At 42.2% G+C, this 13,998-nt stretch overlaps 2 protein-coding genes across 2 annotated transcripts; one reads left to right on the plus strand and one right to left on the minus strand.

The window, feature by feature from the left end:
* Positions 1 to 393: 393 nt before the first annotated feature.
* On the minus strand, positions 394 to 2,606 carry higd1a (HIG1 hypoxia inducible domain family, member 1A). Its single transcript, XM_061694191.1, has 4 exons — positions 2,460 to 2,606; positions 2,113 to 2,187; positions 728 to 862; positions 394 to 598 (listed from the first exon to the last, which is right to left on the minus strand). The coding sequence occupies exons 2-4, from the start codon at positions 2,180 to 2,182 to the stop codon at positions 525 to 527; spliced, it is 279 nt and encodes a 92-aa protein (XP_061550175.1). The 5' UTR covers positions 2,183 to 2,187; positions 2,460 to 2,606; the 3' UTR covers positions 394 to 524.
* Positions 2,607 to 6,170: 3,564 nt separating this feature from the next.
* On the plus strand, positions 6,171 to 9,875 carry LOC133411474 (5-beta-cholestane-3-alpha,7-alpha-diol 12-alpha-hydroxylase-like). Its single transcript, XM_061693908.1, has one exon. The coding sequence runs from the start codon at positions 6,211 to 6,213 to the stop codon at positions 7,768 to 7,770; it is 1,560 nt and encodes a 519-aa protein (XP_061549892.1). The 5' UTR covers positions 6,171 to 6,210; the 3' UTR covers positions 7,771 to 9,875.
* The last annotated feature ends 4,123 nt before the right edge of the window (positions 9,876 to 13,998 follow it).

Raw genomic sequence — 13,998 nt, forward strand, 5'->3', positions numbered from 1 at the left:
TTTGATGTATTAATATTGCAATATTAGTCTTTCGAACTACTCTAAGTGCGAGAGGACTCTGCATCTTTTTGCACAATTGTCAAAAAAAAATAAAAAATAATGATTTGATTTGGCAAAATAATAATTATAGTAATAATGATAATGATAATCCCTAAACCAGGACAATAACAATGATAAATCTCAAGACAATAACACGGGGAAAAATTTATATACTTTTTTTTTTTTCCCCCAAATGTAGTCGATCCTAGGCCACTCACACAATACTATAAATATATTTTAACTGCCATTCAATAAACACTCCCACACCATTAAAAATCAAAACAAAAATGATAAATAATCAAGAATTATAACTGCAAACTGTGTGTGATGGGTCAGACATACAGTACTATTCCATAGACAGGTCATCAAATATTATTTACTTTGTGGAAATGCGCATACATACGGTGTGGGCTGTCAGTAGAAAAATAAAACCTTAATATCAAGTAATATTAAGGGACATTAAACAAAAGGAGTTCAGTCCACGTTCACTTGGATTGCGTTGGGTTCTGTTCTTCTCTTGGTTTGGCAAAGAAGTCTCTGTACATTGTATAAAGGACACCTAAAAAAATATAAAAATGAATAAAACTGTTAGATGATGACCAGTATATGTTGTTCTAACTTTCTAACTTGTGTCCTATCAGGGGCCATTTCACAGTGTATTTACTTTCCTTTTAGGCCGCGTACATACCGACAGTCATGGCTCCCACCACGAAGCCTTGGGCGGCCACGCGCATGTGGATCAGGTGCACGGACATTTTCGTGTCCCCGCGACTTTTTAACTTCCACAGTCTGTAGCCCACGATGGCGAAGAAGCCGGCCATTCCTGCCACGAGCACAAAATGCAAACATTTTGTCAAATTGTCTCATATAGTAGTAGTATGCTCAACTGCGCTGACAACAGGACGTCCCTTAAGGGTAAGCTTAGCATTCATTTTTCTTCCTAAATAAATGATGTATTATAACAACACGGTTTAATTTGCACTTTTCCTTGAATCTTCAGCTTAACTGATGCCACGTCTGCTCTGCCAACACAAGGTAGTATAGGTTCATAGATAAAGGTCATTCCAGCCTCTAAAAGCAGAGTTATGCGGTTTGTTCTTTTCATTCTTTACAAGATAACAATTACCATCCAAATAAATTATAGGAACACACTATTTGTATTGCACCTTATATTCAATGTTCTCGAAGTGCAAGAGAGAAGAATTTATTATTATTATTATTTTTTTTTTGTTTCTAAGCATAGGTCATCTGCTCTGCAGGCCATGTATGCGTGTCTTCCGTCGCTGTCCATGTAATTGTAGCCATCAAAGGCGGGCGTGTATTTGAGGTGCGGTGTTGTGTGACAGCATCTTCAAGAAGAGAGGAAGTGATGTTTCCCAGACACAATATTCCTATAATAGGATGAATCCTAATGGGCCAACTCGATAACTCTAACCTTGGTGAAAATAATAATAAAAACAGGCACGTGACTGTGTTTACTTTACAGAATATGAAAAACAACAGCTTTAACATGCAGCGCTTAAATTGTGACTGCTCCAACTTGGATATTTCAGCCCACTTCTTACTTGAGAAAACACCTGGCGGTAAGTTGCAGATGTTTTTGCTGTTGTTTTGGATGTGGCCAAATTAGCTGATGGTGTCGCACACAGCAAACAGCTTCTTTATGAAGTCATTTTAGTGATGATAAAGCAAATAATGTTTCTGTAGGGCCCAATGCATGTGTGGTTGGTTTTTGGGCAGTTAAAAATTGAAATGGTTGCAGGTGTGTGTCAACGTCCATAAATTATTTTTGTTTGTTTTATTTGATATTCATGCTCACATTTAAAAAATAAAAATCAGAAGTTACTCACAAATTACTCGTTACTTGAGTAGTTTGTTCATTGAGTACTTTCTTACTCGTAGTCAAGTAAGAGTTTAGACGACTACTTTTTACTTTTACTCGAGTCATATCGCTCTAAAGTAACAATACTCTTACTTGAGTACAATATTTGGCTACTCTTCCCACCGCTGTAAAAGTCAGAACTGTTGCTTTGGGTGTTAGTGACGCAATCAAGGCAGCCAGGATGTACTCACCCACAGGGACAAATGGATTCTCCTTGGCTTTTCTTATAAATTTGGACTCGTTCTCCTCGTAGGCAGACATTGTGACTAGATACAGAACAAAATGTAAGAAGAGTGTTTCCACATGTTAGCTTAAGCGTGTTCAGAGCTCAGGGGTTACACATGAAGGACAACCGAGTCACATCAGTCGTGAAGAAAATGCCAGTGAATGTCACAAGGATTACTATGAACATACAATACACGGGATCACCATTTTGATTTTCGTACAGTTCCATGAAAAACTTGCACTATACAATTAACAGTAGAGACGTCACTTGGCCGTCGCGTTACAAAAAGAAAGTGTTTCAAATCAATCTTACCTGTGAACACAAATGTAGCGTTAATGGGGAAAATTGTGAGACAAATGTTCAGCTTTTGGGGTCCCTTGGGTTCTCAATTCGCACGTACGAAGGAGGAGGAAATGTACCGGCTGCCTTCGTGATGTAACTACCAGTGCACGCAGGTGTGACGTCACATGTGACGTGCATTGCGGTGCGTTCGGAGACACCAGTACAAATGGCACACTGTGAAATAGTAGACTACGTAGTGAGGCCATGTATTTTTCAGTATGCAATTAAAATACTTTTTATCGACTATAGTTTACTTTAGTTCAATATTAGATCGAGTAATTATCCAATAAGGGGTGAATACCAGACCGAATTTTTGATAAACCTACCTACATCCTACAATTGAATGCAGCATCCGTTTTACTATATGCGCAACAACCAAAGGTCGTCAATTCCAACCAAGAGTAGCAAGCAACCATATGGTTCGTAAGCTACCGCTCAATCAGTTGCCTGATAACGGATGCCATACCGTAGGCAACTGGATATTGAATCGGGGTCTCTAATTCTTATTTACGTATACCCACGCACGGTATCGTGTCTGTCTTGTTCCCTGTATAAAAATAAAAAATAAAAAAAGGTTTCACCGATTAAACGAAAACGGAAGTACGTAAAAAGTAAAATTCTTTACTTTCGGTAGTCTCTGCAATTACTTAGTTTTAGGGCTCGTCGCTGCTATGGAAACCGCACGTTTCCGCAACGTGCTGTAGTAGCAGAGTTCAGGGAAATTATGTATAATTAACTATAATTTAGGTGATAAAGTCGCATTACAATAGTGATATTCTTGATATACAGGGTGTCCACAAAGTCTATTGAAAATGTACTCTCTACTTTACCTTCTATTGCAGATTTGAAAAGGACAGTTTCACTCCACACACCCACCCGGCCGCACCCGCGACCACAACCACACCTCTGACTTCTGCGTTAACCATCCATGAACAGGATGTGAGACGCATCTTCAAACAACAGAAGATTAACAAAGCAACAGGACCGGACCATGTGTCCCCATCCTGCCTCAAAGTCTGCGCGGACCAGCTCGCTCCAGTCTTCACTCAGATCTTTAACAGATCTTTGGAAATGTGCGAAGTTCCATCCTGCTTCAAACGCTCCACCATCATTCCAGTCCCCAAGAAACCTGCAATCTCTGGTCTGAATGACTACAGGCCTGTCGCTTTGACATCTGTGGTCATGAAGTCCTTTGAACGTCTCGTGCTGGACCACCTCAAGAGTGTCACAGGTCCCCTGCTGGACCCCCTGCAGTTTGCCTACCAAGCGAACAGGTCTGCGGATGATGCAGTCAACATGGGACTGCACTTCATCCTAGAACACCTCGACAGTGCAGGGACCTACGCGAGGATCCTGTTAGTGGACTTCAGCTCAGCGTTCAACACCATCATCCCTGAACTCCTTTCAACCAAGCTTCTCCAGCTCAGCGTCTCACCTGCCATCTGCCAGTGGATTTACAGCTTTCTGACGGGCAGGACACAGCAGGTCAGGCTGGGGGAGGCCACCTCATCCACACGCAGCATCAGCACTGGGGCGCCCCAAGGTTGTGTCCTCTCTCCGCTGCTCTTCTCTCTCTACACGAACGACTGCACCTCAGCGAACCCGACTGTCAAGCTCCTGAAGTTTGCAGATGACACCACTGTCATCGGCCTCATCAAGGACGGTGACGAGTCTGCATATCGACAGGAAGCGGAGCGGCTGGAGCTGCGGTGCGGGCGACACAACCTGGAGCTGAACACGCTCAAGACGGTAGAGATGATCGTGGACTTCAGGAGGCATCCTTCGCCACAGCTGCCCCTCACGTTGTCCAGCTGCCTTGTGTCAACCGTCGAGACCTTCAAGTTCCTGGGAACTACAATCTCTCAGGACCTGAAGTGGGCGAACAACATTAACTCCGTCCTCAAAAAGCCCCAGCAGAGGATGTACTTCCTGCGGCTTCTGAGAAAGCACGGCCTGCCACCGGAGCTGCTGAGACAGTTCTACACAGCGGTCATCGAATCGGTCCTGTGTTCTTCCATCACAGTCTGGTTTGGTGCTGCTACAAAAATGGACAAACTCCGACTGCAACGGACAATCAAAACTGCTGAAAGGATTGTCGGTACCCCCCTACCCACCATTGAGGACTTGCACGCTGCCAGAACTAAGACAAGGGCGTGCAAAATCCTCTCGGACCGTCTGCACCCCGGTCACCAGCTCTTCCAGCTCCTTCCCTCAGGTAGGCGCTACCGATCAACGCAAACTAGAACTAGTAGACATTCCAACAGCTTCTTCCCTCTTGCGATCAACTTCTTAAACACCTAACCTAAAATTCCATTACAATAAGCTGGCAATTTTTTGACTTGAGTTCGTTGTCACATTTCTGTGGGGCCAATTATCTATTACTCGTGCACTCACGGCAGTTGTCTCGCCATGCTGCACTATTTGCATATACTGGCCACTCATGCCAGAGTAGCATCTGCTCCATTTGCACACTGATTGAGGAGTATCTGTAACATTTGCACAACCAACATTGTCCCAGATGATCGCACTACTCGTCACTTTAAACCGCATACACTCCTTGAAGTCTCAGCGCCCTTTGCACAATGGTCATTGCACCGGACTATTGCAATATTAGTCGTTCGAACTGCTCTAAGTGCTAGAGGACTCTGCATCTTTTTGCACAATTGTTTTTTGTCAATGTCTTTATGTCCCCAAAGTGTTCTGTAAATTGACTGTTTGTTGTACTAGAGCGGCTCCAACTACCGGAGACAAATTCCTTGTGTGTTTTGGACATACTTGGCAAATAAAGATGATTCTGATTCTGATTACAGTTTGGGAAGTGTTGTGAACTAACCATTTTATAGTGTGTATAAAATGAAGCAAACAAAACAAAAAAAACACGTTAATATCTACTCCCGTTTTGCAAGAATTTCCACAGATTTGTCTATTATGTTTTGTGTTGAATTTGTTACATTTTAAAGATACTTTATGGCCACCCTGTATTTTTCCACGCAGATCGTGTAGATAGTCGACACGAAACAGACAAAATCACTTCAACTCACAGATTGAACGGGTTGAGAATGCTTAATCTATTGGGGCAGGCGTCCACCAGATGGCGCCACATGCTGAGGATACTTAATTTGCAAAATGGTGAACGATGGGTGACACCTCCGAAGTGGTTCTGTTTTATTATTCTCTGGATAATCACATTATGGAAAAAGAAACCAATAATAATTATGGTTGCACACTGTGTTCCTTTTGTTGATGCTTTAACAAGGCAGCATGTGGAGTATTTATTTTTTTTACATAAAAATCACTGCAAGGCAAAGTTAAGCTTAGTTAAGGTTAAAAAAATAATTATAATCAACGGCCTCTTTGTCAGAGGTACACTAAGTGTGTCACATTTGAGATAAAATATGACAGTGTGGGTCTTCTTTTAGCCTTTGCGTCTGAGATTGTGAGCAACAATGCGAGCACTTAAGTCATAAATAGGCAAATAACAGGTTTTTCCTACTTGAATGACTGTAAAGCTGGATTTTTCCATTTGCTTGTAAATGAGGCATTTCACAACAACAATGACAAATGATTATGGAGTCTAAGTGAAAGCAAATGTGGTTCATTGTTTACATTCTGCTCCTAACTGTCCATAAATGGAAGCCTGCTGAGTTCCGGAAAGACCGAAACCTAAGGGAGGAGCCAAAAGAGCATTTATGAGTCAGCATGCGGACCTTCACTCCAAACCATGCTTGTTCCGTCAGAGGGATCAGTCATGGAAGTGATGCTGCTGCCTATCCTTCTTGCGCTCCTCTCAGCGTTGCTAGGGGGCCTGTATCTTCTGGGGGTGTTCAGACGGCGGAGGCCCGGGGAGCCCCCTCTGGACAAGGGTCTCTTCCCTTGGCTGGGCCACGTCTTGGAGTTCCGCAGGGACACGGTCAAGTTCCTGCAGAGGATGCAAAGGAAGCACGGCGACGTGTTCACCATTCAGCTGGGTGGCTTCTACGTCACCTTCCTGCAGGACCCCTTGTCCTTCGGGCCGTTTGTCAAGGAGAGCCGGGAGAAGCTGGACTTCAACAAGTTCGCCAAGCACCTGGTGCACAGGGTCTTCGGCTACTGGTCACCTCACAGCGAGCATCACATCCTGCAACAGTCCAGCAACAAGCATCTGAAGGGGGACGGCTTGGAGGTCCTCACGCAGTCCATGACGGGCAATCTTCAGAACCTGATGCTGCACAACCTCGGCAAAGAGGAGCAGGCCTGGACAGAAGACGGGCTCTTCATGTACTGCTACAATATCGTTTTCAGGGCGGGCTACCTGTCCCTGTATGGCAACGTGTCGCCCAAGTGCAAGGACGGAGAGGAGAAGGCCAAAGAGAAGGACAGGGTGGAATCGGAGGCTTTGTTCTACAAGTTCCGTAAGTACGACCAGCTCTTCCCCAACCTGGCCTACGGCGTGCTGCCTCCCAAGAGAAGACTGGAGCTGCGGGGTCTCATGGACTACTTCTGGGACGTCTTGTCGGTGCGCAAGGTGAAGACCAAAGACAACATCAGCGGCTGGGTGTGGGACATGCAGCGGGTGCGGGAGGAGATGGGCATGGACGAGGCCATGATCGACAGGTACATGTTTCTCCTCCTGTGGGCCTCGCAGGGCAACACGGGCCCATCCTCCTTCTGGCTGCTCCTCAACCTGATGAAGCACCCGGACGCCATGGCGGCCGTCAAGGGCGAGGTGGACCGGATCGTGCTCGAGTCTGGCCAGCAAGTCAGGCGCGGCGGACCCTTGCTTAGTCTGACGCGCGAGATGTTGGTGAAGGCCACAATCTTGGACAGCGCCGTGGAGGAGACCCTGAGACTCTCCGCCGCGCCCCTTCTCACCAGGGCCGTGCTCCAGGACATGACGCTGAAGATGGCCAACGGCCAGGAGTTCAGCATCCGCGAAGGGGACCGGATGGGGGTCTTCCCTTACTGCGGCGTGCAAATGGACCCCGGCATCCACCCTGACCCGACCGCCTTCAAACACGACCGCTTCCTCAACCCGGACGGGAGCAGGAAGACAGAGTTTTATAAAGACGGCAAGAAGGTGAAGTACTACACCATGCCCTGGGGCGCCGGGGTGTCCATCTGCCCGGGTCGCTTCTTTGCCACCAACGAGCTCAAGCAGTTTATCTTCCTTATGCTGGTCTACTTTGAGTTGGAGCTGCTGGATCCCGGAATGGAGATCCCCGAAATAGACGTCCGACGATGGGGCTTTGGAACCATGCAGCCCGTCGGAGACGTTCCCTTCCGATATAGACTCAGATATTAAATGTGGAGTTTTACAGCAGCAAATTGAAGACTTTTAAAAGGGCAATGCATTCAAATTCAAGACCTATCGTTCACTAAATATGACCATAATCTTTAATCAAGACATTTCAAGACAGTTTTCAATATCTGAAATAAGCGTTAACATGTTTTGTAGTCATTGCAGACTAATAACTAAGGGCCTGATTTACTACAATCCCAAAAACCGGGCACCTGCCTTTCAGACACGGACATTTAAAGTCGCAAAATCAGCCACCACAAATTGTCTCAGGTTTGATAAATCAATCACATTGCATGAACTAAATTAATCTATTTGCATCAACTCCTCTCAGTATTTTAGAAACAATTTTGCCTGTTTGACGGATGCAATTCTGGATGTGCCCAATCAGTAGATCAGCTCCCATCTGTTTTTTTGCGTGCACAAACCTTCAGTAAATCAGGCCCGAAGAGTTTTCCAATGGAAATAGGCTTATTGTGGTTTTTGAAATTTTGATTTAAGTAACTTAATTAAGACCTTCCTTTTGGAACATCAAAATAAAGACAGCCTGTGTGAGCAACACTGCATACTGAATCATAATTTTCACCATTATAACGAATGTATTAGGCTACTTGTCATGAATATTAATTGGGTTAAACCGCTTCTACATACAGGTGTATTAACGATTACACGCCAAAAAAAAGAGATTGCATTGAGTGGTGGTGTAATACATTTGTTAGGCATTGTATGTATGGTGAAACTTCGCCAATGTTTTATTTGTAAAGAGTGCAACAGCTTGAAGTGAATGTAATGTATATAGATATATACTGTATATATTTAAAATATATTGTTTTAAATGACGGTCACATAGGATGAAAATCAAAGTCTGGAAGGGAGCAACTTTGGGCATGTACAGAGCTACGAAGGCGCACTTTGTGATGAAAAACACGTGTGCGCAAGAATGCTTTTCTTGCACAGTCTGGAAACACTTAACACACTCGACAGTAAATCTAATTTCCCCCTAAGTTTAAAGTGATCGTGGAAGAATATATTTATTTTAAAAGTCTTTGAAATTTCTGCATTACAAGATCAAACCTAAAACAAGTTGCAGTTATGTTAATATCACATGCTTATCATTTAATCTGACACAAAAATAATATCCCGTATCGCATAATATGTTGTTTTCCTTTTCTATTTCTTTTCAGGAGGGTATAGTATGCTATAATTTTTTTGGTGGTAAAATAAATTCTTCCTAGCCTAAAACATTAAAACTGTACGAAAACAACAACAACAAAATTGAAACACATGGCGCGCACACACACGCAGACACGTGCGCACGTGATTCCGTTTGCGTCTTACGATGAAGCAACTAGCGTCCAATCAAGCAACCTTCCCCATTCAGGTGATGTAAACCACACATCACTGTTGAGTTAGTCATTAATGCAGAATGTCCAAACAGCCGTATGGCCTCGAGCCAGGTCACTGACAAACAGTCTGTATACAAGTCAGGCCTCTGTCACAAAAAAACACACCATGTTACCGGCAGCTTTGGTCATTTCTGAAATGCTGATCACAAACGTTGTTGAGTCATTTAACAGGGTGTGCCTTGCTGTGGTTTATACACTTATTCATCAACTTCATACTCGGATCGACATCTTTTGATGTCCGATTTGTGAGGAAGGGAAACTTCAGAAAGACATTTCCTGTCGTGTTTGAAATTTGTACCATGCCTCGCTCAAAAGAGGTCTTAAGACCTACCATTAAAAATTGTTGACTTGTATAAAACTGGAAAAGTTTACAAAAGTACCTCTAAAGGTCTTGATGTTCATCAGTCAGCGATGAGAGAAAATGTCTATGAATGGAGAAAGTTCAGCACTGTTGCTTCTCTTCCAAGGAGACTTGGAATTTCTTAAATTACTCCATAAATTGGTTATACCACCACACAAAGAATTCTACGTTTTAACATTTTTATAGAGCATAACGGAAACATTTACTGGACAGAAAGCAACAAGTAAGTGAACCCTTGGATCTAATAATTGGTTGACCCTTGAGCCTTTGGCAGAAATAACCTCAACCAAAACATTTGCTGTAGTTGCAGAGCAGACATGCACAACGATCAGGATGAATTTTGGACAATTCCGCATTACTAAAATGTAGCAGTTCAGCAAGATTCCGGGATGTCTGGAGTGAATCATCTCAATTGATTTGAGGTCAGGACTTCATACATTAACTTGTATAAAGCTGGAAAAGTATCTCTAAAAGTCTATGTTCATCTGTCCATATTTAGAAAAAAAAAATTATAACTGGAGAAAGCACTATTGATTCTCTTCCAAGGAGACACAGAAACAAATCAACAACAGAATGGCTTCAGAAGAAGCTGGAGTGGTCCAGTCAAAGTTCTGACCTCAACCCAATAGAGATGCTGTGGCATGACCTCAAGAAAGCTATTCATACCAAAACTTTTTTTTTTTTTTTACTTTTTCCTCCCTCTGCACCATGTTTCAAGTAACACTCTAACTGTATGTCATGTTAACACAAAGCACAACAACTGTCACAGATTATCCAACTCAAATTATTTTGTTCACAAGACGACCAGCACCAAGTATACCCCACAAAAGTTTATGCTGCAATTTGGCACGGAAACGTCATCATCCACACGCATTCTACAACTTTTTGACATTGAAGTTTTATGGCTTTATTTCACAGCTCGACGTAATGCCTCAGTATCAACAAGAGGTGACACATAAAGTCAAAAAAGAAGTGAGGCTGTTGTTTTGACAGAATGTTTGACAAAAAGAGGAGTCAGGCTACATTTGTGTCAACAAATAAAAAAGTCCCATGTGTTCAGCTGGGGGGGAAAATGCCTTTGACAATAACCTTTGGAAAAGGGCCAAAGATGCTTTAACAACAAATAAAACCAGCACACGAGTGGTTTTACACAACATTAGAATATGCGATATGTAGGAGTCTGCTTTGCAGAGGTGAACATACTCATTTTGAGTGACTTTCGCAGAGATGATGATGAAATAAGACTTTAGTTGACCAAAGTCAACACTCGCAAGAGATCCAATTGTGCTTTCAATGACTTAACCACATTCAGATTTTGTGCACGTGTACCTCATGTTGAATGGACTTGGTGTGATTTTTCTTCAATTAATGAATGGATTTGTGGAGCGATGAGCCCCCGCAATCCACCGTCTTTTTGCCTCCATCCTGCTGACGGGCTTACACCAAAAACTAAAAACAAACACAAAAAAAAAGGCATGAATGGAGCTGCAGTAAAAAAATCATTAATAAAGAAAGAGTCAGGGCTGTGGAGGCGGTGAGGGAACAATGGGGGCCTTCGCAATGGGCTGAGCACTCTCCTGAGTGTGCTGCCTGTACTTGGTGGGGATCGGTTTTGATGAAAAATGACCCATTGTCTCACTTGCCATCCTGCTGTTGCCGAGTGCGAGTGCAGCGCAACAATGCCTCTGGACGCTCGCCCAGCGTGCTCATCCATAAGAAATAGAAAGGACCGCCGCTCTATCCACGTGGACAGGTAAGTAAGGGACTTTTTAAGTAGCTATTAGTTAGGTCCACAAGTACTTGGACAGTGACAGTGACAGTGATGATGTGTTGGACCAGCACATTGGATTTGATTTAAAACAATCGATGTGATGTAAATACAGTTTCAGCTTTAATTTAAGAGTTTTCCCCTCAAAGATATTACCATTTAGCAATTATAGCCATTTTATATGTGATACCTTCATTGTTTAAAATAAGTCAGTCTAAACCTTCTCGACCTAGCTGCATCACTTTCATTTAGGTATTACATTTAATCCTCCTATTATGTTTTAAAAAAAATCGAAACCCAAAAATATTTTTAAAATGTAAAACTAAAATGTATTTGTTTTTTATTTTATTATTTTAATCATGTTTCATTATTATTATTATTATTATCATCTCATCTTTCATTTGTCTAATATCACTTGTTTGAATGTGTAAGAAATCCAGTAATTTCCCTACAAGCAAAAGATAAACACGTGCCATTTCGGTAATCTCTTATTGCCACGAGATGGCGCAGTGACAAATTATAGAAGGTGATTTATGTTTCATCTCATGGCAGTACAGTACACAGCAATTTTGATTAAAACCAGAGCTTGTTGAACCACGTTATGACAGTTTTGTGATTCACGGCGAATCACCGAAGTTTGAGGCCAGGCTCCGCCCACACCCTGCGATGAAACGTCACATTAAGCTTCGCCCATCTTTTTTTTTTTTTTAATAGAGATTTCCAACTACTGTTATTGTTATTCATCCCAACTCACTAAATTGGTCCAAAAATGTATTTATGACAAATAATGCATCTTTGTTCAGCTATCTATGCCAGCCATGTGTAGTGACAGCCAGAATAATTACATGCTCTTCCACGAATTGGCAGAAGGTACATAAATAATTAACTCATACCCTCACTTCAACATCGTGCCACAAGATGAAGCCAAAGCCATATTTTATTTTGGACAGGGCTATGGCCAGCGCATCAAAACAGCAAATGGGTGTTTTTCCGCAAATAACGGAGGATAGGTTTCCACAAATACATCTGCGACTAGGTGCATCCATGAGTAGCTAATCGCCAATATGCAAGGGAACACTGTATATACTTTTCGACATTTTTGTTTGTGGTGTGCAGTGAGATTTTCTAATGTAAACATCTGCCAGAGTTGAATCAAGGTTGGAAAACACTGGTGAAATCGAATACGCACAGTTCAGATTTGGCAGGAGTTGGTGCAGGTACGACCCCTGGGAATGGCTGAAATGCCCCTAAAATGACACCTTCAGATGGTTACGTAAAATCTGTTATGCAATTGTTGTGTCTTATTTTGTCGTAGGTTTAGCACAGGCCTCGGAGTACCGCAAATGGCCCCCGATAGGGCTTTTGAAATATCCCAGAATTCGCTGTGGTACTGTCGTAGTTTGAGGCCTGTGCGTTTTCATACTTGCTGAGTCATTGCTCCTGGACTGTTTGTTGCCCCACAATGGCTCAGTGGGACTCATCACAGGTCATTGTCCCGATTGTATGGTTAAATATCCATCAGAGAGCTGGAAAATAGTTAACTTTCCTATTTATGTTTGTTCTTTGGTACACCAAAAATGTTCACGTGTCATTTTTTGGTACACCAATAGCGTTCATGGGTCAAAGTGACTCACTGTCTGTTTAACCATAAAACAATTGAGACATTTCTGCCTCCTCCTTTACTTCCTTGTGTGTTTAATGTACCATACAAATTCAAGAATACTGACAAATATACATATATATGTAATATAAATTATGTAAACAAAAAAGAAGATTAAAACAAGGCCAACAGGGTATTTTATTTTCATGAAAAAATATTAACACCAACATAACAGAAGGGTTAATTTCCCACATTTAAAGTCCGCTATAAATACAACAAATATGAAATACATTTTTGAGGCATCGGGTTTATATGTTTTGGATAGGAGCTGGTTCAATAAGTAATTTGGCTGATGAAGCTAGTTAGACCTGTTTATTACACACACACACAAACACACATACATATATATATATATATATATATGATTTTTAATAATGTTTACCTTTTCTTAGGGCTTGTCTTGTTTATTTACTTCTTTGGCACTTCTAAAATATTTATTCAATGCTTAAATAACTTCAACATATATTTTTTAAAATAATATAAGAATTTTTCTTTTTAGAATTTGGCTCGACACACCAAGTCATGAAAAACACACTTTTGTCATTGATCAACTCGGAGACTCCTATTGGAATACATGGGTCCCACCTTGTGGCTACATGTTGCAACTGCAAAAACAAAAAGAAAAGAAGCAAATACTGTATCTCCAAGTTCTTTTTAAAATTTAGCTTTTTCTCATAACCAGTAAATAAATAAACTATTCCTAGAAATTCACCCTTGATGCGTTCACTTTATGACCTTGAACACGTGTAAATGGTTAACCTCAAACACGTTTATGCCGCCTTAAAAAGCTGAGTCATGTATCATCTGCTCACAAGAAGCCGATATATACAGTAATGCGCGGAAAGGAGCTGTCGTTGCGTGAAGAGGAGGCAGTGAGCGAGTGTGCGAGGTTCCCCTTGGTGCCCCCTTGGGGCCCCCTGCAGTGTTGGTACTTCACTGAGTTTGACTGAGGCATCAAGAGGAGGAAGCGGAGGAGGAAGGATGGAAGATGCAGTTAACATTTCTCTGCTACCGCAAATGACCCTGACGAGGTCTGCCG

The sequence above is a fragment of the Phycodurus eques genome, chromosome 13, assembly GCF_024500275.1.
Source record: "Phycodurus eques isolate BA_2022a chromosome 13, UOR_Pequ_1.1, whole genome shotgun sequence".
Classification (NCBI taxonomy): domain Eukaryota; kingdom Metazoa; phylum Chordata; class Actinopteri; order Syngnathiformes; family Syngnathidae; genus Phycodurus; species Phycodurus eques.

Coding starts and splice junctions, on each gene's coding strand:
- higd1a (XM_061694191.1), bottom strand. CDS start 2,182: ATGTCTGCCTACGAGGAGAACGAGTCCAAATTTATAAGAAAAGCCAAG. Junction 863..2,112: donor GAATCCATTTGTCCCTGTGG/GTGAGTACATCC, acceptor TGCTCGTGGCAG/GAATGGCCGGCTTCTTCGCC. Junction 599..727: donor GGTGGGAGCCATGACTGTCG/GTATGTACGCGG, acceptor ATATTTTTTTAG/GTGTCCTTTATACAATGTAC.
- LOC133411474 (XM_061693908.1), top strand. CDS start 6,211: ATGCTTGTTCCGTCAGAGGGATCAGTCATGGAAGTGATGCTGCTGCCT.